This window comes from Dicentrarchus labrax, unplaced genomic scaffold (assembly GCF_905237075.1).
Source record: "Dicentrarchus labrax unplaced genomic scaffold, dlabrax2021, whole genome shotgun sequence".
Lineage (NCBI taxonomy): Eukaryota > Metazoa > Chordata > Actinopteri > Moronidae > Dicentrarchus > Dicentrarchus labrax.
In genome coordinates, this window is record NW_026136723.1 from 13,214,687 (window position 1) to 13,242,196 (window position 27,510).

Below are 27,510 nucleotides of genomic sequence, written 5' to 3' on the forward strand. Positions count from 1 at the left end.
AAGGGTAAACCAGTATTGCACAAGGATCTTATTTGGTATCCACAATGAGAACTATCTGTGCTCTTCACTGAGATATGGTAAATGGTAAATGTACCTGTACTTGTATAGCGCCTTTCTAGTCTTCTGACCACTCAAACGCTTTTACACAACGTGCCACATTCACCCTTTCACACGCATTCATACACACTCACACACCGATGCAGTATCTTGCTCAAGGATACTTCAACATGTGGCACCAGGAGCCGGGGATCAAACCCACATCCTTCTGATTAAGGAATGACCCGCTCTGCCTCTGAGCCACAGTCTCTACAATTTGTGTATAAGTAACATTAATAGGGGGTCTTGATTCGTACATGTGTATTTATGCAGCTAAACAGTGTGCCATCTAGTGCAAGGATTGTTTATGAAAAACAATGCTATATAATAACATAATAAAAAAAATTCTAACACTAAAATAGCATTGTTGGGATAATTTGGGTTGCCAATTGATTATCATCAGCAAGAGCAAAAATGGTTTGTGAGCCTGACAACAGGTAACAGACCACCCATCTGTACTTTGGGGAAGGGGGCATGATGCCAAATACCTGCCTCACCATTACTGATTGAGGTCTGACCGGGAGTGTGAAAACTATTTTCTGTCCCGACAAGCTGATTCATGACTTAATTATGAAATGCAGAGATTCAGTACAGGCTGAATTTTGTTCTCCGCTAACAGCCCATGCATTACAACATAGGATGCCACTAATCATCACTGAGCCTTTCCACGATGGACCTCATTCAGCTTTGTGAAAGAAAGGTGTTTACATTAAAAATGTCAAATCCTAGTGGTATAGTTTCATATACTCAGATGACCGGTGGGGGCTTCCTGGTTGATTCTGTATTTATGTAATTTATGTGCTTGATGTTGTCTGCAGTCAACACACAAATATAAGAAATCTGACATCTGAATTCAGTTTGACATAACTTCAGACTGCACCAAACACACAATAAAGGTTGGTTAGAAGGCCTTTATTAGTTGCTGACTCTGGGAAAGTGGGGAAAACAATGAAATTCCACTGTATTTCTGAATTATCCCTTTAAAATAACATACATTTAGTCTACTCTATGTGATCCCCTTGTGATAACTAATGTAATATTTTTTCATTTACTGAGCCTCTCCTTAGACTGTTTGAAGCCTCCCACTTTGAAAATCTCTCGTCTAGACGCTTCAAGCCTCCTTGAGCTAATGTGTTAAATGTCCTCCAGAAAGAGCCCCCTGGAAAATAAGACAATCATTTCCCTTTAATGAAAATGGCCAAACTGAACTGTGTGTGCAAGAGGAACAAAACACGGACATGTCGTTTATGAGTGTGATACCTCGAGAGTATTTACACAGTACTGCATTATAAAAATGTGACTTTAGTTTTCTGTGCAAGGACAGCTTTTATTGCAATCATTACATTATGTTAATGCTGAGCTGATAATGAAATGGAAGAACCTCCTGTCTTTACAGATAAGGTTCCTCTAAATGATTAACTCTGTACTATACTGTCTTTTATTATGGGGAATTACACTGAAAATGGAGGAAACCTTCATCACATAAATCATGCCCCACATTGATTGTGTGTCAATGAATGTTGCACTGACCTTGATTTGTAGTATTGCATTGTATTGGTATAACTGTGTGTCAACAAGCAAAGTCATTTCAGCTATTCAGAGCATGTTGTTTGTCTTGCAGAGTCACAGACGCACTACAGCTCAGACAATGTGGACACCACTCTACCTAGGACCTGGATGCACATTTCTGTCTGTGCACCAGTAATTACATTCCACGCAAAAAAGATACTCATTCATTTTATTTGGCATTTACCCTTGAGGATGGCATCTTGGCATCCATCCCTCAGCAATGAATCACAAACGGTGCCCCCGAATCCTTGAGTAAACTCCATGACCTTGATTTCAATTCAATTTTAGAAAGACAGTTGATGGCACGTTCTCCTGTGGGTTAAGTTATGTAAGGGGCAAAAGTGCACACCACAAAAGAATACTAATTTGAGGGCCAGTCTAAATTTCCAAAATATCCGACAATAGCTTATTTTAAGGATGACACATCTAATGACTTATGCTATTCATTAAATCTATCAACACAATAATAAGAATAATATATTGTTGCCAGATGAAACACAAAGTATTATCACACAGAAATACATTCAGCTTCTTGAAAAGCAGTAACACTATCTAATAACCACTACTGACTTCATAAAGTTGTTCATTACAACTTATATTATCATATTATATTAGTTAATTAACTGTATTTACAAATGTTTATTATGCTTAATTATGAGTTTTTATCAGCAAGTCTGCCTTAATAAATGTTAATAAGTAATTAATAAAGCATTTGAATACCACAACACATGTTAGTAAGTCATTATTAAAGGATTTTAATAATCAAATCTTAAGTTATAAATGTTAATAAGTCAATACAAAAAGGTTTTCATCAAGTCTGCTGCTACAAATGTTTGTAGTTCATTAACGGTTTTAAATATCAAATAGGAAGTTATGCATATTAACAGATCATTAACAAATGATTTTAATTATCAAGTGGGCAGTTGTGCATATTAATAGGTCATTTGAGTTTTTAATAATTACATTTTGGTCAAGATAGTCTTAAGGTCTTCTCTAGAAACAAACGACCCAACCTGTCAGAGAGACTTCACAACCTGGCAACCCAAAACGTGTTCATCGTATTAATTAATGGGTTATAACGGATCCATTGAGCATTAGCAACTGATTTATTACCCATTAAAAGAAAGTAGTACAAAAAAATAAATAAATAAAAATAAATCACCACCCACCCATTTCATTTAACAGACTGGTGACAGATGAGGACTTTATTAGCCTGCTGCATAAACCCAGCGGCTGGATGATGAAGGCTGGAGGGAGGCACAGAGAAGAAGGGGGCGACAACAGGAGCAGCACATCAAAATGTTTTTAAAAAAGCATATTTATGGTTCACACAGTTGTGAAGCGGATTCAGCTTTGGGAGGCGGCGGCGACAGACAAGCTCCTTTGTAGCATCTTCATTTCCTGAACGAAAGCGCACACCCAGCTGTCGCGGAGATGTGATGAGTATTGGCGGCGGAGGTCTGAAAGGTGTGTCGGTCACTGCTCTCGCTCAGCTGTCAACCCCCCCTCTCCTCCTCTTCCTCAGTGTGTGTGTGTGTGTGTGTGTGTGAGGAGACGGCAGAGAGAGAGAGAGAGAGAGAGAGAGAGAGAGAGAGAGAAGTTTCCTCTGGTCTAAGCGCACGATTGTCGATCGTTCACTTCGATGGCACGTCCCTATCGGTGTGCAGCGCTGCTGGGTTTAGAGCCTCGCCGCTTTCAACAGATCTGAGGAATCACACCAATAGTGTCACCATCCATGGCTGAATTTGGAGGGAACAAGAGCGCCGTCGGACCACCGGTTGCTGGCCGGAAAGCTGCGTCAGGAGGAGCCGGAATGAGTCTGGAGACGCACCGAGGAGAGCCGGTGTCAAACGGAAACTGCAGCGTGTCAGACACCGTGAAGAGGGTCCAGAACGAATCCAGCTGCGAGTCCCCGACGTGGGAAGGCACAGGTTCAGATTCAGCCTCCAAACCAATCCCTCGACGCAGCAGTCTGATCAAGGTAGGCCATCCATTAGGAGAAAGCGTTTCATTTTCATTTGAAATGTAAGAGGAAATACTGCATGCAAACTGTTGCTGTAAGGATTTTATAAGGGGTGACAAAGTAGTATGGTTACTTAACTCTTGAATTGCAAACAAACACTACAAGCCCCTGCAAGAATATTATGATGATACCATGGAACATAAATAAAAATACAATAAAGTCACTATAAAATCACTACTCAGTCATGCATATAGATGACTTAACACACACACACACACACACACACACACACACAAACACACACACACACACACACACACACACACACACACACACACACACACACACACACACTCACACCTCTCCCCAACAGTGCTGGATGTAATCAACCTGCCAGCTTGAAATTAAACAGTTAATACACTGGGACTCTGCTTCCTGTCAGCTCTCTCTCCATCTGTGTGCCATAGCAGAATAATCACCTCATCTCATCTCACGTGTCAGCACTGTTGAGGAAATTTAGGCTGATGAGCAGAAGTGTTTTGGTTCTTCGAGGGACACACCAGGCCATGCCCATGTCACATTTAGGATATGTTTAAATGCTGCCTGTCTCACATTCAGACCCCAAGCCTTGCCTGAGCATGCACACATGACTCTAACACCAGTATAGAAACACTCAATCATATGTGTGTGTCATGTAGCGCTGACATGTAGAGGCATTGGTTTTGTTCCAGCCACAGACTACAACAGCCTGTGTCACTTATTAGCACTCCGTCAGCTATTTGGAGGAGGAACTAATAAGTGAAACCACCTGCTGTGGTCTTTGATTAGAATGAAAAATTACATTCGCTCCACCCTCTGTGGTTCACACTTGAATAGCCCTGTCCAATTATCCCACTGCCTACACTGATCTCATCTCACACTTAAGCAAATGTCAGCTTTACTGTATATGTATAAAGCATTTGAAACACTTAACGATTTGTGTTGGTTTTTGACTCAAAAGGCATTTAATGTTTTGTCATATCAATAACATCTAATCAATAACTCATCCCCCGACTTTGTCCTTTTATGGTTTCGGCCTGCGGGCATGTGGGAGGTCTCATATCGATCTCTAGTCGCTGCTTGTCTCTGGAGCTGCTGCCTGCAAAGACATGATTATTCGAACACGGCTTCAGATCTGTGTCTGATTGGCTCCCAGTCAGCAAGACAGGAAGCCGGCCAGTTGGCCAATTTCCTCGCATGGTTCATGTTGCAATATTGCTATTAAGTCATGAGCAGTTGGTGAGGACATGTCCCTTTCTTTCTCACTGGAACACACACACAAATATTTCTCACCTCCTTGCCCACACACAGGCCTGCTCTTGTCTTTCTTCTGTTAGTTTTTGAAAGTGCAGCCAGCCTGACAGAGGATTTAAAAACACTCTGTTTGCTTCAGTGAAGGTCTGGCGTCTCATGCTGGGTCAGAAATGGCGTTAAATAACTCCTGGCTCTGTGTGCCGCCTGATATCCACCCCCGTGTTTGATGAGTGGTGTTAAAATAGCTCCAGAATATCACCTCCACCCTGGGTATTGCACATCCCGTGTGTTTGTATGTTCGGTGGGCATATTTAATGGTTGGAACGTTCAGTGATCAACGAACCGTATACTAGCACAGCAGTGCTCATACGTTTGTGCTTTCACAGTAAACATGCTTGTGTTTTGAATCACAAACACCCGAGGCTTCAGATAGATGGAGCACAGTCGAGGAGCTGAGGAGTTATGAATCCACCTGCCAACATAACAGTGTGTATTTATCTTTGCTACCCTTATAGCTAAACTAAAAAGGATTCCACACAACTGGAGTCTGGATGGTATGTAGGCAGATAAACAGGAAACACGACATACCAGACTGGTTTTAACAGGAGTCAAGGGATTTATGCCTAGCGTTTGTGTGTGTGTGAGTGCTCCTGTTCTCTTTAGGTGAGGTAATGAGAGTGCCTTTAATTGTATTTCATCAGTATGTACTTCGTGCTGTCCTCTGTCCTCCCATTTATTCTGTCTCGCTCTTCTGTGTGTGCGTGAAGGAGATGCATAATCAGGTGCTCACTCGGTTTGTGTCTGTTTCAAGTTCATCTTGATGTAGATAACCATCAGGTACTCTCTTTAATCTTCATCTCTCTCTTTAGTTTCACACACATACACATTCAGTCACACGCATGCACATACCTGCCTTGTAGCTAAACACAACTAGGCACAACAAATATCTGCTTTCTAGTTCACTCATGCCAACATTAGAGACTCAGAAATACATGGTTGATATATTTATTATCTCCAAAATCCTTTCAAAAGCTTTTCATTAACCAAGAAAAACAATGCATTTTTTATATAATCTGGTGGGTTTTAAAGGGATCTATATGCTGAAAATGGCCTTAACTCTTAAAAGAATTGTTTGTGGATATTTGTTTTCCTGCTGAGAGTTACATGAGAAGGTTAATAACACATTCAATATGAGCCTGGAGCCAGGAGATAGTTAGCTTAGCTTAGCATAGAGAAACAACTTGCCTGGCTCGACAAAAATCGACCTGCCAGCACCTTTAAAGCTCACCATTAAAACAATATATTTTGTTTGTTTAATTTCTTTTTTGTCCCCCTGTTTCCAGTCATTAAGCTAAGCTAACTTTCTCCTTGCTCCAGCATCATGTCTAATGGACAGATAAGAGAGTGGTATCAATCTTCTCCTCGAACTCTCAGTAGAAAAAAACAAATAAGCATATTTTAGTTTATTTATGCGTTTTAGATGTCTTTATGTATGTTTTCAGACAGCGGGAGCAGCATTAGCCGGAGGTGTTAGTACACAGCTGGGGAGGGCAGTCGTTTGAGTCAAAGTAGCCCTGAGCACCTCCTGCTGTTCAAATCAACATTTTTATTTTAGCCTGCATAAGCATGGCCCTGCACAGCACAGGGAGTGCATAAAACTTCACACTGATTGGAATGGAGCCACTGGAGGGATTACTATACTGAGCTACTCTGGTGATTGAGTCTCTCCACATACACTCCACATTCATAATATACTGTACATCCGGCCATGCATGTGCAGAGCTGTACAGTTTTTGTTGTGTGTGTGTGTGTGTGTGTGTGTGTGTGTGTGTCTGTGTGACTGTGTGTGTGGATGTCTGAATTGACTGTTGGTGAGCCTTTACTGAAGTCATCATCACTGAGGAGTGTGAAAACCCCTCCTAAGTTGATCGCTAAGTTGCTGCCTGTCTCAGGGCTCCAGCCACCTGTGCATGGGTTTGGTGGTCCTCCCATCTTTAGAAGACGCATGTGTGATGTTTGTCAGCTGAAATTGTGGTTAGCTCTCTGACAAGATGACCTTTTTCAAGTCTGCCTTTTAACTTGTCTCATTTTGTGTGTGTATGTGTGCTTGAGCGCACATGGAACTTCAAAGGTTTGTAGCGTAAAAGAGCATCTGCTGCTCTACTTGCCACAAGGGCAGGGGTTTATAGTCAGATGGAGCAGTTGAGTTCACCACATTCTCTGTTGAACATTATTCTGCCACACCGAGACACTGACAGTATGACTTGACCACATAGTGCTTCGTTTGCTCTATTTTAACCTGTCCTGTCTTCTATAGAAGTCCCATACATGTACAACCTCCACCCAACACACACAAAGAAACAGATCGTATAATTATCACACACTTTCTGATTTGAAGAAATAATGCATGAAAATTAGAAGTTAAAATAATGGCTCACATGAAGGTAAAGAACAGCATTACATAAGGCAGAATGGCCTCCATTATTTTCAACAAATGTGGACCAAAGAAGAAAAGATGCTGTGTATGTGAGTTGTCATCCATTATTCTAATTAGTATGAAGCCTTATTAGCCCACATTTAGATGAGTTTCATCAGTGAGAGTTAACTGGTACATAGCATGAAGTATCAGTATTGTCGCTATGGTTATCTGCAGTGTAATAACCCATACCATGTGCAGTGATTCTCATATATAATTTTTATTGGGCAGCCAAACAGAATCAAGTACTTTCTGTAGCCATGGTAAAATGTGATTATAAGAACTACCCAGACATGCTGGTGGCTGCGGATGTTTGGGTATTCAACTTAAATAATGCCTCTCAAACACATATAGTTTTGAATTTAGAAGACCAACTGTGTGTTTTTTTCCTGCTTTTCCTCTATATTACATATTAAATCCTGATAGGAGTGTGCCTTACTTTCTTTCTGAAGGCCTTTTTTGCACTTTCCATACATCATCTCACGATTCCCAGTAAATCACCTCCTAGCCCCCCTCTTGGTGATGTTGTGCTCCTACGATGAGAGGCACTGAAATAAACCATGTCATTAATCATCCATCATCTGCTGTCAAACACACAAGGCCACAGGAAACACAGTTCAGCCTCCCCACCAATTTTCACTCTTCTATTCTTTATTTTGTCTCATCTAACAACCATCTCTCTCTCTCTCTCTCTCTGATTTTCTTTCTGTCTTAATTAGTGGATCAAAGATGGCGCCCACTAATGACCTACATCTTCATTCATGCTGACTCGGAGATGTTGTCGTAATTACTGTTAAGGGCTTGTTGCATCCATATAAACTCTCATACATCGCACCATGCATTCATGTAAGCTGACTAATGAAGACACAAGGCCATACTGGCGCCTGCAGGCAAATACAAAGTACAGAAGCTCTGTGACTGTACGCATAAAGATAGACATTAATCTGTCAAAGTGCTCCTTTATTTATTTCTCCTTCCTCTGTCTTTCTCTGATAACTGCATCTAATCTATTCTGTCAGACAGTTTCCCCAATTTCTCTCACCCTTCCTCCATCCCGACATCTGTACTTCTGTCCAAAATGTTTGGTGTCAAAATGCGAAAGGCCCTAACTAGAGCCAGTGTTTGGTTTGTCCCTTCTGGGCTAGAAACATGGCAGTTCAACATGATGGACTCTGATTATTCTTATTTTTAGGTGATTATACACCTATAAACATACCTAGGAATTAAGGCTGCTCAATTAAACGAAATTTGATCATGATTACGATTTTGGGGCCAAACGATATCAAAACTAATAAAATCGGGGGAAACGATTTTTTTTTCATTTTCTGTTGCAACGTTGTATACAGTCTCCATATTTCGCGCATGCGTATTTCCGTCCCTCCCCCATAGCATGCGCTGCACATGAGTCATGCGCGCGGTATACTCGCCGTTCCCGACGTGTCGCGAGACAATGTGAAGTCACGGGAGCACCGTAACTATTTATACGTGCGCTGGTGGTCACGACACTAGTTGCAGCCTTCTCCTGTCACGTTGTTTTCGTTTGAACAGGTAACGAGGAGACTTACAAATGTTTATGGGGAAAGGAAAGTGTAACTGAGGACTTCCTTGCAAAGTGTTTTTGACAAATGTCCAATAAATGCAGCATGTTTCTGAAGTTTAAAAAAATTATCGTTTGAACAATTGTGATTTCAGTTTTGACCCAAATAATCGTGATTATGATTTTTTCCATAATCGAGCAGCCCTACTAGGAATATTATATTACATGTCTGCCATATTCTGGCAATAGATTCCCCCTCTGAATATTCTCCTCTATCTGTATCTGTATGTTGTCTGCATGTATTTAACAGGTTGTATTAATAATGTATAAACATTTGTTTTTCTCTACATGGCTTTAAAAATTAGGTAATAATGTCTTTCTTTCTTTCTTTCTTTCTGTGTTGTCACTTCACTCAGCTCTCAGTGGAGCCACAGGAAGCTCTCTGTGACTGGCTGACAGGCGGCTTCCTGTTTTGAAGCGCAGTTGGTGGTTTTGGAGACTCATCTTGCTCTCTGTGAGAAAAACAAAATAGGGCCTTTTTGATGGAAACATACAGTACATTCTAACAGAGATTAAGTAAAATGGAATTTTATCAGGGGGATGGAGGCTGAACTTACTGTGTGTGTCTGTGTGTGTGTGTACTCTAATCTGGTTCAACAGTGTGTGCTTTTTTCTTTTAGAAAATTAAATAGATCTACCTTTTGTATTTTATTCAGGTGTTTATCTACTTGTGGGTTCATGTGTGCCCTCTAGTTTTATCTTGTCAGGATAATTTATTCAGAGTCTACAGTTACGTCAGTGTTGTTTTGGTTGTGTGTTTGAACTCTTGTCTCCCTCTCTGTCAGTTATTTATGTTGGAGGCTTACAGCGGTGAGTGTGGAGGACAGCCTCCACACATAAGATAATTGAATCCCAATTGTTGGACAGGCCACTTGGAAAATCCTGGTGTTCCCCTGCTCCAAACAGCTTGCGTCAGGGACACACCATATAAGGTTTATTAGATTTCAAGGGAAGGTATCCATTGCTTCAGTATGGTTTCTGTCCTTTGCTTTTCGGTTAATCAGAGATGACGTGTGTGTTTGTGGTCACATGGTGCATGAAGGTCTGTAGAGACCAAGTTATTTATGTGGAGTATCCTAACTGGGTAAGGTGTGCACAGCGATTGGTCCTGATACAGCCACACAGGGGCCATAACTGCTAATGTCGCAGAGAGATAGATAGATAGATAGATATAGATTGAGACCAACATAAATCTCTGGTACCTGTCACTGAACTGCATGAAAGGAAAGAGAGGGTGTAACTGATGGGGTGGCACTGCACGCTTCTGTGTGGAGGTGCATGAGTCTTGTGAGTGAAGCCAATAAGTGTTGGCTTTGCACCTCATTCTGCGTCACTGGAATTTCCCATGAGCTTTCAGAAAACATTACAAACGCAGTGCTGTTTTTCAAAATATATTATTTTTAAGCGAGAGAAGCCCAATGATCTTCTCCTGTTTTCCCCCCTGCTGGTGGGGTGGAGTTGAGCCTTCCTATCTGAGGTAGAGTTAAATTTAGAGGTGATGCTGAATCACTCCAAAGGGGGAAGCTTTTTAATGAGAACACAGAATCAATTAGCTCAATTACAAGCCAGTGGTTCTTTTTGTTAACGGATCGCCGACCACCGAAAATCTGTTTTAGGAGCTAAAATTGGGACTGTCGGAGGTCTTCCTTTTGCTTTCCTGCAGTAAGATTGGAAGGGGGGGTTTTTAAGGAAAAGGCTCACTATCTCTCTGTCCATACCCCCTTTCACTCTATCATGCCCCAAGGCACCAGGGGTATTTTTAGAGCACCATCTCCTCCGTCCCTCACCACGGCAACTCAAAAAAGAACTTGTCGCCATTGGAAACACTTCTCCATCCTAATTAGGCAATTCTATGAGGATTTGTGATGGTTAGATGCCCTCCCTTCTCTCTGAGGTGAGGGAAACCTTTTCATCCTCTGTGAATTATGCTTCCCCTCTTTCACGTGTTCATTCATATTCTTTAAATGAAACACTGCTCAGGTCTTTTTTTCTCTTTCTTTCTCTTATCTCTTTTTGCCTGTCATATCCCCCAGATTTCCTTCAATGAAGGGTTCCCTCCTCTCTTCTATCATAAAAGATGCAAGTGCTCTTGAGGTTCATGTGAACTCTTATTTGAATGAAATCACAGGTATGCTGATGAGTGTATTAATCAGCCTCTGATCAGTAGTCACAGATGTTCATTATGAATATGAAAATCAGCCTACTGGTGATCAATTGGACATCTCACATACTCCAAAACAAATATTTACATTACACTCATAAAGAGATATGAACTTTATGTATTTGTTAGCCACAGAGCAACAGGCTGCAGGATTTGATCTTCCATTGATAAAACGTTATGCACTTACAGTAATTTTCAAAATTTTTATTTACTATTTCAGAATTTTCTGACACAAATCTGACCATAGACTGCGATGTTATTATAGAGTATTATAGTTAGATGATTCGTCAACAGAAAATTATTTGCCAACTTGTGATAATAGTATATAGAATATCTTTGAGTTTTGTTAGTTGTTTGAAGATCACTGTGGGCTTTGTAGTAAACTGTGATTGGCATTTTCCACTTTTTTCTGACCTTTTCTAGATCTAGATCAATTCACTGCTTAGTTGAGAAAATAATTTAAAAAAGTTATTTCCCCTTTTTTACTGTTATATTTCACTTCCCTGCTTGTTACATATAAAGGATGTAAGACAGTAGTATATTGAGTATGTGGGTGTTCCACTCACTTAGGATTGAATCAACTACAATTAAGTTCTCCTACTTATCCTGCTTTAGATTAACTTCAATTAAGTCTTTTAATTTGATTTTATTGGGACTCTAATATATCCATAATTGAATAAGTTCGCCCACATATATGCTTTTATCTGTTAGTGTAAGGTTCTCTGTGGGGGTGACATTTGATGGGTCAATAAATCAGATGAATGAGCTGTGATGGTGGGCTCAGATAAACTAATTGGGTCTGCCAGTGTCGTTGCAGAGGGGCAGAATTAGAATGCTGCAGCCTGCTGCCTCTGTCTAGTCAGGTATGATTAATGGTGTAATGGTGAAGGGCAAGGGCAAGCAAAGGCTTTTAGCATTAGGAAAAACAATAACAGATTAGAAGGAGGAGGCTTTATGTGATAGACCAAATAATCTGTGTTTATGTATGGTTATAGAAGCTGATATGCCCTTTAATTCTTTGAGATCTATCCGGGATGGAAGAATGTTTGTCATATAGCGAAGCATACTCTTCAGAAGGATCACTGTCTATCTGTCTTTCACTCTCTCTTTTAACTAATTTTTCCTCTTCTTATTATACCCCCTCCCTCCCTCCTCCTCTCTTTATCTGCGCCGTCCTTTGATCCTTCCTTCCCTCCCTCCTCGTCAGGATGGGTCACGTGCTGGTCGGGAAAGGAAGAAGACCGTGTCCTTCAGCAGCAGCCTGTCAGAGAAGAAGATCAGCAGTGCTGCAGACTGTATCCACTCCATGGTGGGTCAGTTACAGTGTGACCCTTCACATGAAATATAACTTTTGCATACCTTTACATTAAATATTTAATGTGCAATGCATGCATCAAGGGTTTCTGTTAGATCACAGGCTTCTGAGCCTGTCAAATGCACAACAGAGCTTGTTGATAAGTGAAATGGAGTGAGCTCTGCACTGAAAGTCAGTGGGTGAAAACTTCATCCATATCTTGCTTCCAGGTTGAGGGGAGTGAACTGAAAAAAATCCGAACAAACTCACGTGTTTACCAGCGATACTACCTGCTGGACACAGGCCTCCAAGCTCTATGCTGGGAGCCATCCAAGAAGGAGTCAGACAAAGCCCGGATCTCTCTCGCCTCCATACGAGAGGTCAGTGTTCAGAGCTTTCTTATCACCCCTTTATGAGTTACCTTAGTAATAACTTAAGACTAAGGCAGTGGAAATGTTTACTACCCTGAACCATATGGAAGACGACAGTTGACTTGTTTTTATTGTATCTGATTCTCACATCTCTTGTGGTTGTAGGTACGGACAGGTCGTAATACAGAAACCTTCCGCACCAGTGGAGTTTATGAGCAGATTTCAGAGGACTGTGCATTCTCCATCATCTATGGAGAGATATACGAAAGCTTGGACCTGGTGGCCAACTCTGCTGAAGTAGCTAACATTTGGGTTACTGGCTTAAGGTATGATACAACAAAGAACCAGGAGTGGGCTTACACTGTACGCCTGTAAATTGTAATATGTACCATAAAGACACCACACACATTTTAGGTAAACAATCTTCTTATCTTGAGAGCTGCTTCTTAGCAGTACACTATAGCAGTAGGGGTATAGTAGGTATCGAACGAAAAAAATATAATAATAACAATATTTAATATAAGTGTTTTAGTGGGCATTCAGGCTTCTAGCGTTAAAACAACACAGGGGGCTGCTTTCTGCTATTGGTGAAACGATGAAATGCGATCCAGAATGTCAAGTTTAAGAGACTTTGGAAAGTTATCATGGTAGCAACTATTTAACCTTTAATAATGATTGGCCAACGCATCACGTTATTGGATGATGTCCGCTAAATACTTCAGATGAAAATAAAATGTTTGTGATGCAGTATTGTAGGAAAAATATTCTGTCCCATCGGATCGGACTTGTCCATTCTTCTTTTATCTTCCTCCAGGTATCTGATGCAGTATGGGAAACATGCCCTCGACATGCTCGCCAGCAGTCAGGACAGCCTCCGTCTTGTCTGGCTGGAGCAGCTATTCTCCTCTGCTGCTGATTCAGACAGACAGGAAGGCATGGAAGAAGGGATCCACTTGCAGTCGGCCATTAAGTTGATACAGACTGTGAACCCTGGGGTGAGCAGCGGCAAAGTGGAGCACAGGTTTAAAGAGCTTCAAAGAGTTAGGGAGAGGATGTGTAGCCTTACTCTAGACAATGGATCTGGAGTTAAAGATAACAGCGAAAACAAAAGACTAATTGAAAGAAATGAGCTAGTCACCAAGCAGGAGTTCATTGAGGTCTTCCATGACTTTTGCACACGCCCGGAGATCTACTTTCTTTTGGTGCAGTTCTCTAGCAACAAGGAGTTCCTGGACACCAAAGACCTGATGAGGTTCCTCGAGGCTGAGCAGGGCATGGCTCAAGTGGGTATAACAAATAAAGCACACATACAAATAGCAGAATACAAGATGGGCGTACATTCACAAATGCAATTCCAGCCTTCCTTTTGTATGTCATTATACCCCTGTCCAATTTCTTTTAATTCTTTTTTCTAACTGTGTCCTCCAGGTGAGTGAGGAGACCAGCCTGATGCTCATTCAGTCCCACGAGCCATCGGAGGAAGGCAAGCAGCAGGGATACCTGTCACTAGATGGCTTTACCAGCTACCTCACTTCGGTAGAGTGCCACCTTTTTGACAGGGAGCATCATACCGTATTCCAGGACATGTCCCATCCTTTGTCTCACTACTACATCAACTCCTCCCACAACACCTACCTCATTGAGGACCAGTTTCGAGGTCCGTCTGACATCTCCGGCTACATCCGTGCCCTCAAGATGGGTTGTCGATGCGTGGAGGTGGATGTTTGGGATGGCCCTGATGAGGAGCCGGTGGTATGTACTGGACACACCCTCTCCCCACCACTGGCCCTGCGTTGTGTGTTAGAAGCAATTGGAAAGTTTGCATTTGTGGCATCGGAGTATCCATTGATCATATGTATTGAGAACCACTGTTCACATCAACAACAGAAAGTGATGTGGCAACATCTCGTGAGGATACTAGGGAAGAAGTTATACACAGATCCTCCAGACGAAGGGGAATCATACCTACCATCGCCCCATGACCTAAGGCATCGAATTCTACTAAAGGGTAAAAAGTTGGGTCCAGGTTCTGATGATGAGGACGGGGAGGTAAGTGAGGAGGATGAAGGGGCAGAAATGTGTCAAAGGATGAAAGCAGCTAACAGTGGAGGGGCAACACCTGGAGGAAATGAGAAGGACATGGTGCAGAAAAGTGTCTCTTTCACAGCTAATCCTCTTCATATTCCTCCCAAACGTTTCAAACTGTTGAAGGAGCTCTCTGACCTTGTAACTCTTTGCTGCTCAGTCAGCTTCATTGACTTTATAACATCGTCCGAAACCCAAGAACCTTGGGAAATGTGTTCCTTTCACGAATCCCTGGCCGTGCGTCTCGCTGGCGAAAGCCCTGGCGACTTTGTCAATCACAACAAGCATTTCCTGTCACGGGTTTACCCCAGCCCCATGCGTATTGACTCAAGCAACATGAACCCTCAGGACCTGTGGAAGTGCGGATGCCAGATTGTGTCTATGAATTTTCAGACCGCAGGACTGATGATGGACTTGAACACTGCCTGGTTCCGGCAGAATGGGAACTGTGGTTATGTCCTGCGGCCAGCCATCATGCGACAGGAGGTGTCTTATTTCAGTGCTGACACCAGAGACACGGTGCCTGGTGTGTCTCCACAGCTGCTCCATGTGAAGGTATGGTGGAATAATGCATACACCACAAAATGTGTGCCCCGCAATGGACACAAGCATAGTTTCTTTTGAAACTTGAAGAATAATTCCAGTTTATTTGAACTTGTGTCCTAATTTGTAGTTTTGGCCACAAACCACCAGATTGGCCATGCTTATTTAAAAGAGACAACCATGGTTAAATAACATTTTGGTTGTGCTTGCTTTCAGTTTTACCTCTACATGAAGTTGTTTATATAATTTGGTTTAACTGATGGTATGTTAACAACCTGTCTGACCAGTTTACATCTAATCTATTATCTTGTGGAGTTGTCACCCATTTCCTAGATCTCAGCAACTATTTGGAGGAACTACAAAAATTAGATGGATGATCCATTTAACTGAATCAATCCTCTAAACTCATGATTATGTTCTGAAAACCAACAATGAATGAATAATAGCCTTTATGTTGATCCATCTCCCAGGTTATAAGTGGCCAGAACCTGCCCAAGCCGAGGGGTTCGGGTGCCAAAGGCGATGTGGTGGACCCCTACGTGTATGTTGAGATCCATGGCATCCCAGCTGACTGCACAGAGCGCCGAACCAGGACTGTGACTCAGAATGGGGACAACCCTATCTTCGATGAGAGCTTTGAATTCCAAATCAACCTGCCGGAGCTTGCCATGGTTCGCTTTGTGGTGCTGGATGACGACTTCATCGGGGATGAGTTCATAGGTGGGTCTCAGGGTCCGAGGTCAGAAGGGTTACAGTAAATGGACTCAAACACAGCAATTTCACAGTGCAGGTTCAAACAAGAAATGCTTTAAATGTAATGTGATCTCTTTACTACCACAGGTCAGTATACCATCCCTCTGGAGTGTCTTCAACCGGGCTACCGACACGTACCACTCCAGTCTCTGACAGGGGAGGAACTTCCCCATGCTAAGCTGTTTGTCCACGTGGCCCTCACCAATCGGAGAGGAGGGGGAAAGCCTCACAAAAGGGGTCTGTCTGTGCGGAAGGCCCGCAAGGGGAGGAACTACCCAGCTCTGAGGGACTTAGGGGTCCGGGCTGTGGATGATGTTTTCAAGATGGCTGCTCCTCTGCTGAGGGAAGCCACTGACCTGAAGGAAAACATGCAGGTGAAGACTGAATATTTAGCTTGTCAGCGCTTCACTACAGACCATTGAGTCAGAATTTTTAACTGGGATAATTGACATTGTATTTATAATACAAACAATCCTGTTTTTATAACTGTGTCGCCCCAAACAATTAATATTCAGCACCGTTTGAACAATCCATAATTGTAATTGTAAAACTATAAGTCAATCAACTGATTACTAGTTGACCAACAGAAAATGAAAAATTTTCATAATTCATGATATTTAAGTAATTTATCAGTAATGATTGTGTATAAAACAACTAACAGAATGAATGAAAAAAAGACTGGCACTTGTTACAGTTTTTCTGCAATTGCTGATCTAACCTTTATGAGCCAGGCAGCAATTTGGTCTGTGGATGCTTGTGTCACCCTGGGGCAATAAAACAGTAATTATACGTTCAGTCAGCGTGGTGAGACTGTTGGCATCCACATTTTTTGATTTATTCCATTTCAACCTGAACTCCCATTACAGCACAGCTGCAGGAGAGAACTGCAGGAGAGCAAATCAATAGTCGAAGGAGTGTCGCAGGAGTGGCTTTTGATTACCTGTGTATGTGTGTGTGTATGTGAGCATATGTGGGTGAGAGAGTGAAAGCAAATCAAGCAGGAGACAGAGTGACAATTTGACAGTTTATTTAATTTTGACATTCTCCGTACTGTTTTTACATCAGGGCCAGGAAAAAAGAGAGATTGTGAAAGACTTTATATGTGTTTGTTTTTAAATTTGCAGATGTCCTCTTCTTTTTTCCAACAGAACTCAGTAGCAGTGTTCAGGGAGCTGTGTGGGGTGTCTGTGGTGGCTAACCTCATGCAGTGTGTACTAGCTTTGGGCTCCAGGGTGTCAGGACCAGATGGGGCTCCTTTACTACTGTTTGACCTCCGGGACCACTACCCCACCTTGGAGCCTCAGGGGCCCGTGCCAGACGTCCTTCGCCGGGTCGTCTCCACTTATGAAATGGTGAGGAAGGAAGACACTTGACAGTTAATATGCCTATGGCTATTCAGTACATAAAGAAGTATGCAGGCTTACATCTCTGAAATATATTAAAAGGAAGGAAAGACCAAACAAAAGCTCACAAGCTCACAAATCAGCCATCTCCTGTCTACTTGACCTAACAATGAAAATTCCCTTCCAGACAAAAGCTTCCTTTTTCCCCAATATGTTCTCAAGCACCAAGTGAGCTCTCATTGTTATGTAGCAGACAACATTCCCATTTGTTGTGGCTGTAACAAGGCTCGTAAACACATCAGCGACATCCTCACCTTGGCCTGAATCCAGTCCCACCCAAATTAACTGCAGACATTCACAGACCAAGGAGAAAGTTATTTAACCGACTTTAACTTATGTAATGTTGTCTATAAATAAATCTGGCCGTCGAGAAAAACTCCCCCGTGGAATTAAATACAAAGAGAGAAAGGGGGAGAGAGAATTGGTCTGTTAGTCAACTCATCAACTACTCAATGAGGCGGGATAAATCAGTTTGTTTGAGTGGGCTCAGGCTGCTCGGCTGGTGGCTTAACTGCGAGGATGCAATGTCAGGCTTTCCTTCTGTCATCACTTTCAACATATTTCCCTTTGGTCTCTATCTCCGTCTTACAGCCTCCTCCCCATCCCTCCTTCATCTCTCTCAGTTTACGCCTCCTCTTTTTCCCTCTGGTTCTAGTTGGACTGTGGCTGGCCAACATAAGTAGTTTCCATACAGCTGTGGTTCAGCACTTGGTGGAGTGGTAGCCTGTCTTGCTATGTTTAAGTGTTGCTATGGTAAATGACATTACATCCCTTTTTTGCCATCTGTCTGGCTGCTTCAATACTTTTTAAATTGATATTTGCTCAAAGTGCACTTCTTCATATTTCATATTACATATTCCCCAGGAGTCTCTTGGTTAGAATGATGGACAGTCGGTATGAATTGCCAATTTAGAGATACTGTGCATGCAGCGAGCAAATGTGTGTGAGTGTATGTGCATTGTGAGTATACAGAGATAAATAGAATCTGTTTCTAGTCTTATTAAGTTATGATGAAGGTTTTGGTGTATAAACCTTGACACTTTAATTTAACTACGGTTGTTTGTCACTGCTATGCATCTAGCAACTGCATGAACCTGTGACTGGCTTTGTCTGCATCGGTGTGTAAATAAGAATGTGCATGTGTGCCTGTGTGTGTGTGTGTGTGTGCCTGTGTGTGTGTGTGTGTGTGTGTGTGTGTGTGTACGTTTAGCCACTTCCGTTTCCAGCCAAGCTGATCGGAGTTGAATACCATTAGCATAGATTTGAATGTCGTTCGGCTAAATGGATTCCACACCTCAATCCTGAAGCCTGGAGGCAGAGGCAAACAGCAGGGACAGGAAATGGGGATGTTTGTGTGTGTGTGTGTCTTGTTGAATTGGATAGTGTACTGTAGTTAATCCCTTATTTGTTGAACAGCATTTTTTTCTCCACAGCGGGGTCACGTCCCAGCAGGGTTTGTGAGAAGGGGTGTAGAATTAATCAGGCAGAAGTTACTCATGTCATTCCTTTGTGTTGTGTGTGTGTGTGTGTGTGTGTGTGTGTGTGTGTGTGTGTGTGTGTGTGTTGTGTGGTCATTACTTTAAAAGAGCTGTCACATTAGTCTCTGTGGGTGCCTTCACATGCATGCATATGTGTGTATGTATGTGTCTACTGTGCATTTGGTGGTAAAACCTCGTCTCTGATTGGCTATTTCCATCATTTTAACAACCACCAACATATGCAAAACATCACAATAGTGTTTTATTTAATTGTGAATGTTAACCTCCTCTGTCATTTACACATAGCTGTTCTCACCCTTTCATGTTCACTATATAACGTTCTTTTACAGCAGACTTAACGTGCCAAACAGTGTGATTTATGCACAAAAAACAAGATGGCAAAAGAAAAATGTTAATGGTCATGGTGCACTACAGCCTTGTGTGTGTGTTTCATGCTATTAGATGTTTCACTGTTTGCAGATGGTCCAGGCGAGCAGAGCAGTGATCGAGCTCTCTGATGGAATCTACGACCGGATCCTCCACATACAGACAATGGGTATGTAGGCGTGTGTAGTGTGTGTGTGTGTGTGTGTGTGTGTGTGTGTGTGTGTGTGTGTGTGTGTTTTGCCTGTTGTGTGTATATGAGATGCTGCTATGTAGAGTGTGTGTGTTATGATGTCTGTGTAACAAATAGAAACCAGGCTATGCCCATGTTCCTAGTCCACTCATGAAAACTCCCACACAGCCTCTTCGACAGTGCTATTATCCACTCTGCAGTGGCTGCTTTTGTCATTAACTTAACTCCTTTCCTCTCCTCTCTCCTTTACGCTCCTCCCCTCTCCATGTATCCCCTTTCCTTTCCCTTCCTTATATTCTCTCTCCTCTCCTCTCCTTTTATTACCTCTCTTCTCTTTTTGTATTCTCTTTCCTTTCCTCTCATTCTCTTTCTTTTTTTTCCTTTCCTTATATCATCTTTCCTTTCCTTTCCTTTCCTTCCCTTTCCTCTCATTCTCATTCACTTTCTTTGTCTTTCCTTTCCTCTCCTCTCCCACCATATTTTTTCCTGTCTTCTGCGGTCATCTGCCAAAAGCCTAACAGTGTTGCACGAGGTTAGATGAGTCTTTAAGCGGCCCAGTTCATCAGTATGTTTTGGATGGAGGGGGTTTAAATTGGCCCAGGTCCTGTCCCTGATCACCCATCAGCCTCTAAAGCAAAGGGCACCGTATCTGACCTGTTCATATCATTTCTGTGATCTTTGGCAGAGGTTTGTTTACTTCAGCTTGGCCCCTTGGGTCATCTGACATTAGTCAGCCAGACTGTCGTCATAGTGGTAATAAACAACCCCCGAACACACCAACACACACACACTTTACCCAAACCCCTTTCCTAACCTCCATTCAGTCTTCAGCTAACGCCCAGGAGACACCATGATTGACATTTGGAAATGTTAATCAGTGACTTGCAAAAACTAGCAAAAAAACCCCACATTTGTGTTATTTATATGACTCTCTAGGTGCTGGATTTTTAAAAAGATGTTGCTACAGAAGTCATATGTTGGACTCTTGTGGCGTATATTCACGCATCTATGGGTTTCACAACTGTTTTGTGAGTTGAAATGATCTCAAACATGCTTTTCAATACCACCCTTGAGTGTAAATAGAAACGAGGAAATGCAGGAGAAATTAAGAAAAACCAGAGGTGAACTGATATTTCGAGAGGAAGATGATGGCTCGACTGGGGCCAATGTGGAGAAAGAGAACGCGTTTGACGTAGATAAAGGTTGTTTACAAATGTGCAGACTGCTCCACTTTGCTCCCAGACTGCTCACCCCATCCTTCACTGAACTTTATTTGAGGTTTTCTGAGGCCACAGCTTCACTCGCTGATCAAACAATCTGAGACATATTCATGTGATTTACAGCTTGGACTGCAGCAGAGGCCAACTGCTGCTGAGCTACTAGTGCACTATCATAGATCTTTTATTTCACGTGTTATCACAGTATTATTAGTAAATAGAGTGAGATATGAACGTGTGATAGCTTAGCCCCTCGCCATCGGCCCGGTGCCAGTACGTTTATCTGATAAAGAGCTGCCGCAGAGCCCGAGGCCTGATCCCATGAACAAAGCTCTTCCTGTGTGTACAGAGTAAAGATGGTGATCAGGTGATCCCAAGGCGGAGGTCCACCTCTCAGTCTTGGAAGAGCGGGTGGGCAGCGGGAAGGCATAAAAAGGTCACTCAGAGGGAGACGGCTGGTGGCAGAGATGTGTGTCTGTAAGTAACATCACAGTAAAGAGATGAAATGGAGAGGGAGAAGAAAGCCGTGGGAAGATGAATGGCAGAGATGGATAGCTAGAGGCATCGCTGGGAGGAAGACAAAAACACTGAGGGAAAAGAGAGAGTGAATTGACTTCAGTATTGGGATCCAAATTAAAAAAACTCACTCACTTATTTTCTCACTTACTTTTAGTGGTATATAGCCATACAGATACTGTAGTTTTGGTTCTATTTGTCCACGTTTTTAGATATCCATCTCTTTATGTCCTTTTTAAGTGAAAAACACACAAAAATGTGACTTAACATCAGGAAGTGTTTTGGAAGTTTAAAGTTTGTAACCACACCTAATAGTGATATCACACCCTGGAGTACACAGAGTGGTGTTCTGTCACTGCAGCAGTGTTACTGTAATACCCTTTTTACACCAATATTAGCGCACATATGCAGGCTTCCTATGGCCAGTAGGGTAGGTGAGTTTGCCTTTTCTGATGTGTCATGTCTGATCACAAATGTGCCAGAAAACAGGATCAGTATACGTATTTTGCCAGTGTTGTATCTTGCGCGATACAAAAACAAAACAAAATTGCTGTGGCATGTTGTTTCCATAGACTGTAAAGAGAACAATAAATAATGTTCTGGGATATTTAAGTGCCAACGTCCAGAACTTCATAGCCAGAAAAAGCTGTCCACCCAGCTGCCATGTTTCCATCACTGCCAACTGTAGCAGGAGCCGATAAATACCCATGACTACTGCAGAGTCATTAGACCAGCAATGAATGCAGATCGTCCCGTGTCCCACTGAAGACAAAACTAAATGGAATGGTCAATGGACTGCACTTATATAGCGCCTTTCTAGTCTTTTAAACACTCAGAGCGCTTTACACTACATTTCACATTCACCCATTCATACACTGATGGTGGAGGCTGCCATGCCAGGTGCCAACTGCTCATTAGAAACAGAAACTAATTCATTCATACACACTCATACACTGATGGCATAGCTTCAGGGGCAATTTGGGGTTCAGTATTTTGCACAAGGACATGTCAGGGATCGAGCCAACAAACCTCTGATTATTGGACGATCTGCTCCACCTCCTGAGCCGCAGCCACCCCTGATGTCAGTGGGTGTTAGTGGATTGTTTGTGGAGAGTGTAAGGGGCAAAGGTAGAAGAAAAAAAATCACCTTTGTGTCTTTCCAAACAATGCAAACAATTACTATGGAAAATCCACACTCATCACTCTGAAAAATCCACGCCAAAATCCACTGTTTCTTTGGTGGAAAGTAGTACTGTGGTTTATCCAGAGTAGTTTCTGGAAAGAGATAATGCTGTTCAAATTTTCAGTATTATGATAACCACGAATAAAGTTTAATTCACTTCACTTCAGAGAAGGGTATCTAAAAGCTGGGCAAATCAAATCGATACTGTCAAAAGCACTAGACGTATGTGATAGCACTCAATTTTTAACTGAAAATTATATATCAGCCAACATTTGTTATGTAAAACAGATACATGGCCAACACACAGTTTTGATAAGTATCCCTTGAAATTGGCTATTTAAGAATTGTGACTTGAAAATGGGCTTGTCACTGGTTTAACTGTTTCGAAATTCATAAGAGAAACATAATGGGTGCACAAGGAGTCACTGAATGGTCTGATGAGTAAGAAAATGTGAATCATATACTGTGGCCTACACACTCACCAAATCTCAACCCTTGGGAGAAGTTGGAGCAATGTGTTAGACTGTGCCATCATCAAAGCACCAAATAAGGGAATATCTTTTGGAAGGATGCTGCTTGTTCCTCCAGTAGAGTTCAAAGACTTGTAGAGTCAATGCCAAGGAGCATGGATGCTATTTTGGTGACTTTTAGTGGTTCACTACCTCATGAAGACACTTTATGATGCGGTTTCCTTTAATTTGTTCAGTCTGTTGTTTTTTGTAATTTGGTTACCTGGCCATTTAAGAGCCTTGATTGAGCAGCTGCTTCTCCTTCAGGGCCCTGACCTGTATGGTGGTGAGACTCACACCTTGATAAGTAACACTTCACGAGATAAATAATAAGCCTGCTTGTTTCGACATCAGGTCACATCAGTAGGTTTTCCCTTTCACATCACAACAGCTCACAGTTCACACAGAGAACAGGAAATAAAGGTGACACACTTCCTGTTTTGCTGGGCCTGAAGGTTATTTTGGCCTGTGGGTCAGGACCTTGTTTCTGTGTTGTGTTTGTCTGTGTATGCACACTGTCCCAGTATTCTCTAGGAAATGTTCCCTCCATTGGCTACGCTTGGTTTCACAGGGAAATACACACACACACACACACACACACACACACACACACACACACACTATATTGGCACGTAGGCTTCGAGTTGCCTAGCAACCGCGCGGTAAAGGTTATTATTCAGGCAACTTCTGTAGGTGTGTGTGAATGTGGAGCAGTCACAACGTATGTGTGTGCAGGTGTGTGTCCATGCTCCCGGACGTTTAGTGACAGAGAAGGATTATGTGTAAGTAATTGGTAAATTGTACTCTCATCCAATCTGTTTACTCTTTTCTCAGTGTGTGTGTGTGTGTGTGTGCGTGCGTGTGTGTGTGGTCCACAGCCTGGCATGTTTAACGTCTGGGCTCTCGTTGATGGCTTGCAGTGATGTGTGCCTCGTGTTAACCCACTTCCGGGTTTCCATGGTAACAGTGGGACAGTGGCCCGGGGCGGTCAGTGGAAGCCAGACACACAACACAACTCATTGCACACAGTCTATCTGGCCGGCGGCCTGACTTCTATGGCGCTCTCTCCCTCTTTCTCTCTCTGTATCTTTCCTCATCTGTCTCTCACATTTTCTATCCACTTTACATCATTCCTTTGCATTTTTTAAAGCTGATTCTTTGCTCTCCTTCTTCTCTCTGATACTGACATTTGGGCTAAAATGCCAAAGTTAGAAGACTACACAGGTTTCAACTTTCTACCTGTAAGTAAGGAGGGTGTATAACAATATGTATTGAGGGTAGCTATGTAGAAAGACCTTGAAGATTAGACCACATTGTTGTGAAGCATCGTCATTAAGGCTTGTATGAAGATAGGAGAGACTCTCCCCAGAGTCACTGTTGGTGGTGGTGGTGGTGGAGTAAAGCCTACAGGTGGAAGAACTGTGAGACAAATGGGTCTGAGGAGTTCGTTCAGATATGGTGACATTTAATTTGTGAATGTAATTGGAGGACAACGTCGGAAAAGTGGAAATAATGGAAGAAACAACAGAACTCCAGCCAAAGAGAAATAATATTTCTTTTTCTCATTTCAGTATACACAAAACAAAGGTCTGGTTGGAATGCAAGTTTGAGTGACACACTTTCTGAAGCCCATTAGGACTATTTACTGTTGCGTAACGTGTAGCAATAGCTTGACTAGATCAGTGTGCTCAAAGCTTTAGGTGATGAGTGCACAGAAATCAAAATCATCATTATCCCTGGTCAGCTTGAGCTACGGTAGTCACATGCTAACTTTTTAACATTGTATAACGTTGTATGGGCTGGAAGATCTGTAAAAAAAAAATCATATTGCAATTTTTTGGACGAATGTTGTGATGGTGATATGAGTCGCAATCTTAGAGGAAATCATTTTTGCTTTTCATTTTCACAAGACTTTCACAAGACTTTCACAAGATTTTTGTTCCCCTAAGTGCAGAATATGAATTATAGGTAGAGCATCTGTGCACCACAATGATTAATTTATAATGCTATATTGTGACACATTTTACCTTAATAAAATGTTTTCAAATTATACCTCCTGTGATTTGGATATTGCACTTGGATATCTTTCATTATTCAGCTCTACACTGTTGTTAGGTGACAGAGCTTTATTTTAATTGAGAAAACAGAACCTGCCAAACCCCTAAGTTATATGTGGTCACATCCAACAATCACACACAAGGTGATATAAATATTGTGTATCACATTGGACGAGTGTCTGTGGGACAATGGAAGAATACTATACTGCTTTTAGTTTACCTTACAACATCCATCCAACAGCTCTGTGAGGATGTACATAGGCATATTGCTTAATGCTAATATCAGTATGCACACATACTCGCAATTACTCTAATGTTAGTGCCAGTAGAGGAAAATTCAGGGGATTTAGCTAGTACGATTTCTCCTATGAGAACCATGAATGTCTGCACAAAATGTAATGGCAATCCATCCAATGGTGGCTAAGATATTTACCCTAGAGCCACGCTACTAGCATGGCTAAAAACATTGCATATATAAATTCAGCTCTTTCTATTTTGAATGGATGAATTTAGACAAGTTGACCAATTAGCCAGTTTCCCACAGCTATTTCTTTACAGGCTGATTTTTGAACTCATTTAAAAATAAAGTGTAAAGCATTGTCCTCTAATCTGCTGTGGTTGTGTGTGTGTGTGTGTGTGTGTGTGTGTGTGTGTGTTTTCAATTCTAGCCATGGAGTTTCATGAGAAGCTGCAGATCCTGGCGGCGAAGGAGGGACTTAAAGGTCGCAAGGTCAGTCGAGCGCTGGAGAGTTTCAGCTGGAACATCACCATCCTTAAGGTCAGCAACACACACTCATACACTCAATAAAACCCAAACAGCTGTAGGGAATGACCATTAGAACATGTTTTGGCCTCTAGCTAGTTGCTCATGCTTTCACTTCTACCCACTGTCCCCATCTCTCCTTTCTCCCCTGTACTTCTCTCCTGATTTCCCCTTTACCTTTCTCAGGGTCAGGCTGACCTGCTGAAGCACGCCAAAGCTGAAGTCCAGGAGAACATGAAGCAGGTCCACGATGCTGCTTTGACCGGAAACCTCACCAAGGAGAGTGCAGGAGTGAGAAGAGTCCGCTCCCAAACACGACGAGGTCAGGATGACAAACCCACCGCGAGTGCTAGAGGACCCTCTGCATAGGAAGCAAATGACCAACAAATGAGGACGCGATCAAAATTGCCATCGTAGCTGCTGTGAAAAACCCTTTTCATGTCATTAAAATGTTTCATCTTACTCTGCCTTGGTGGCAGACTGACAATCCAATATGAGACCTTATAGCAGGTGCAGAGTTTTTGAGAGAGAAGAACAGAAAAGTGAGTGAATGTAAAAGTCTTCACGTTGCAGCCACCTTCCACCCACCTGCTGCAGATAACCCTGGAGAGCTGAAGTCAGAGCGCTGCAGAAGATAAATGACACTGGGGAGATGAATGTAGTTAGATTTAAAGCCAAGATTCAGTTTGTACTGTATTAAACTGTAAATACAACAAGTGTCTATTAACCTCTTCTTATGTGCAATGTGTCTTGAAGAGGGAGGAAAATTTGTCATTTTTCTGGCATAGGCTGGGATGACTCAGAACTCAGCCAAAAGATGTTGAAAGCCTTTTGAAAACTTTTGAAAAACTGCCACCTCCACGTTAAAAGCTTGTGCTTCACAAAGCTACTGTCTAGCAATATCAAATAAGGACTCGAATCAAGATTGGTTTAGGTTATGTTTAACACATTTTCTGGATTATTTAAACAGGAGATAAGCAGGAATGTGTGGATGTTTGTGTAGGTCTTTTATCTCCTGGACCAGTGCAGCCCTTTAATGTCGACATCCATCTTATTTCCATTGAGCATTTCGAGGTCCTGCACCGCTGCTCTTCATCCAATCACCTTTAGGTCAGTTCAAGTTACCCTTTGTTGTCTCAAATACAGTATTCTATATTTTTGTATTTTCCTGAGGGCCTTGTGCTAATTAAACCACTGTTATTCACCACAACGATCAACTCCGGACCTGTAAATGTATGCCTCTAGGGAACAAATACTGTTATGTTGAAAGTGCTTACTTTGCGTGCAAAACACTGTACAGTATTTTATTATGTAATTCTATCCTTTTGCTGTAAAGAATATTTTACATAAGTTATTGATCCTGAATGAAAACATTCCAGATATATGTTATCGGTGCAGTAGATGAGGCTCGACCTCTTCCGTTCTGTAAAAGGTTGCAGTTCATGATTACCTTCCTTCACAGTTGGGATGGAAATAAACTAGTTTTTAAATCACTGATGCCTGCATGTGTGTTACTGCTTTGATTCAAGGGCTTTACTTTGATGTGCATTCATTCGTACTAACACATGAAGAAAGTTCTGTGTAGTGCAAATATGACGGCCGGGTG

The 27,510-nt window shown here is 42.1% G+C and overlaps 1 protein-coding gene across 2 annotated transcripts; it reads left to right on the plus strand.

The window, feature by feature from the left end:
- Window positions 1-2,946: 2,946 nt before the first annotated feature.
- On the plus strand, window positions 2,947-27,397 carry LOC127358500 (inactive phospholipase C-like protein 2). 2 transcript variants are annotated; one of them, XM_051391638.1, is made up of 12 exons: window positions 2,947-3,646; window positions 12,363-12,464; window positions 12,680-12,829; window positions 12,986-13,146; window positions 13,635-14,103; window positions 14,249-15,460; window positions 15,919-16,168; window positions 16,289-16,575; window positions 17,350-17,553; window positions 19,563-19,638; window positions 25,810-25,919; window positions 26,091-27,397. In XM_051391638.1, the coding sequence occupies exons 1-12, from the start codon at window positions 3,401-3,403 to the stop codon at window positions 26,271-26,273; spliced, it is 3,450 nt and encodes a 1,149-aa protein (XP_051247598.1). In that variant the 5' UTR covers window positions 2,947-3,400; the 3' UTR covers window positions 26,274-27,397. The 2 variants fall into 2 exon arrangements, with proteins under 2 accessions (XP_051247598.1, XP_051247600.1); XM_051391640.1 differs by having other exon boundaries at window positions 3,498-3,646; window positions 12,363-12,468.
- Window positions 27,398-27,510: the final 113 nt, after the last annotated feature.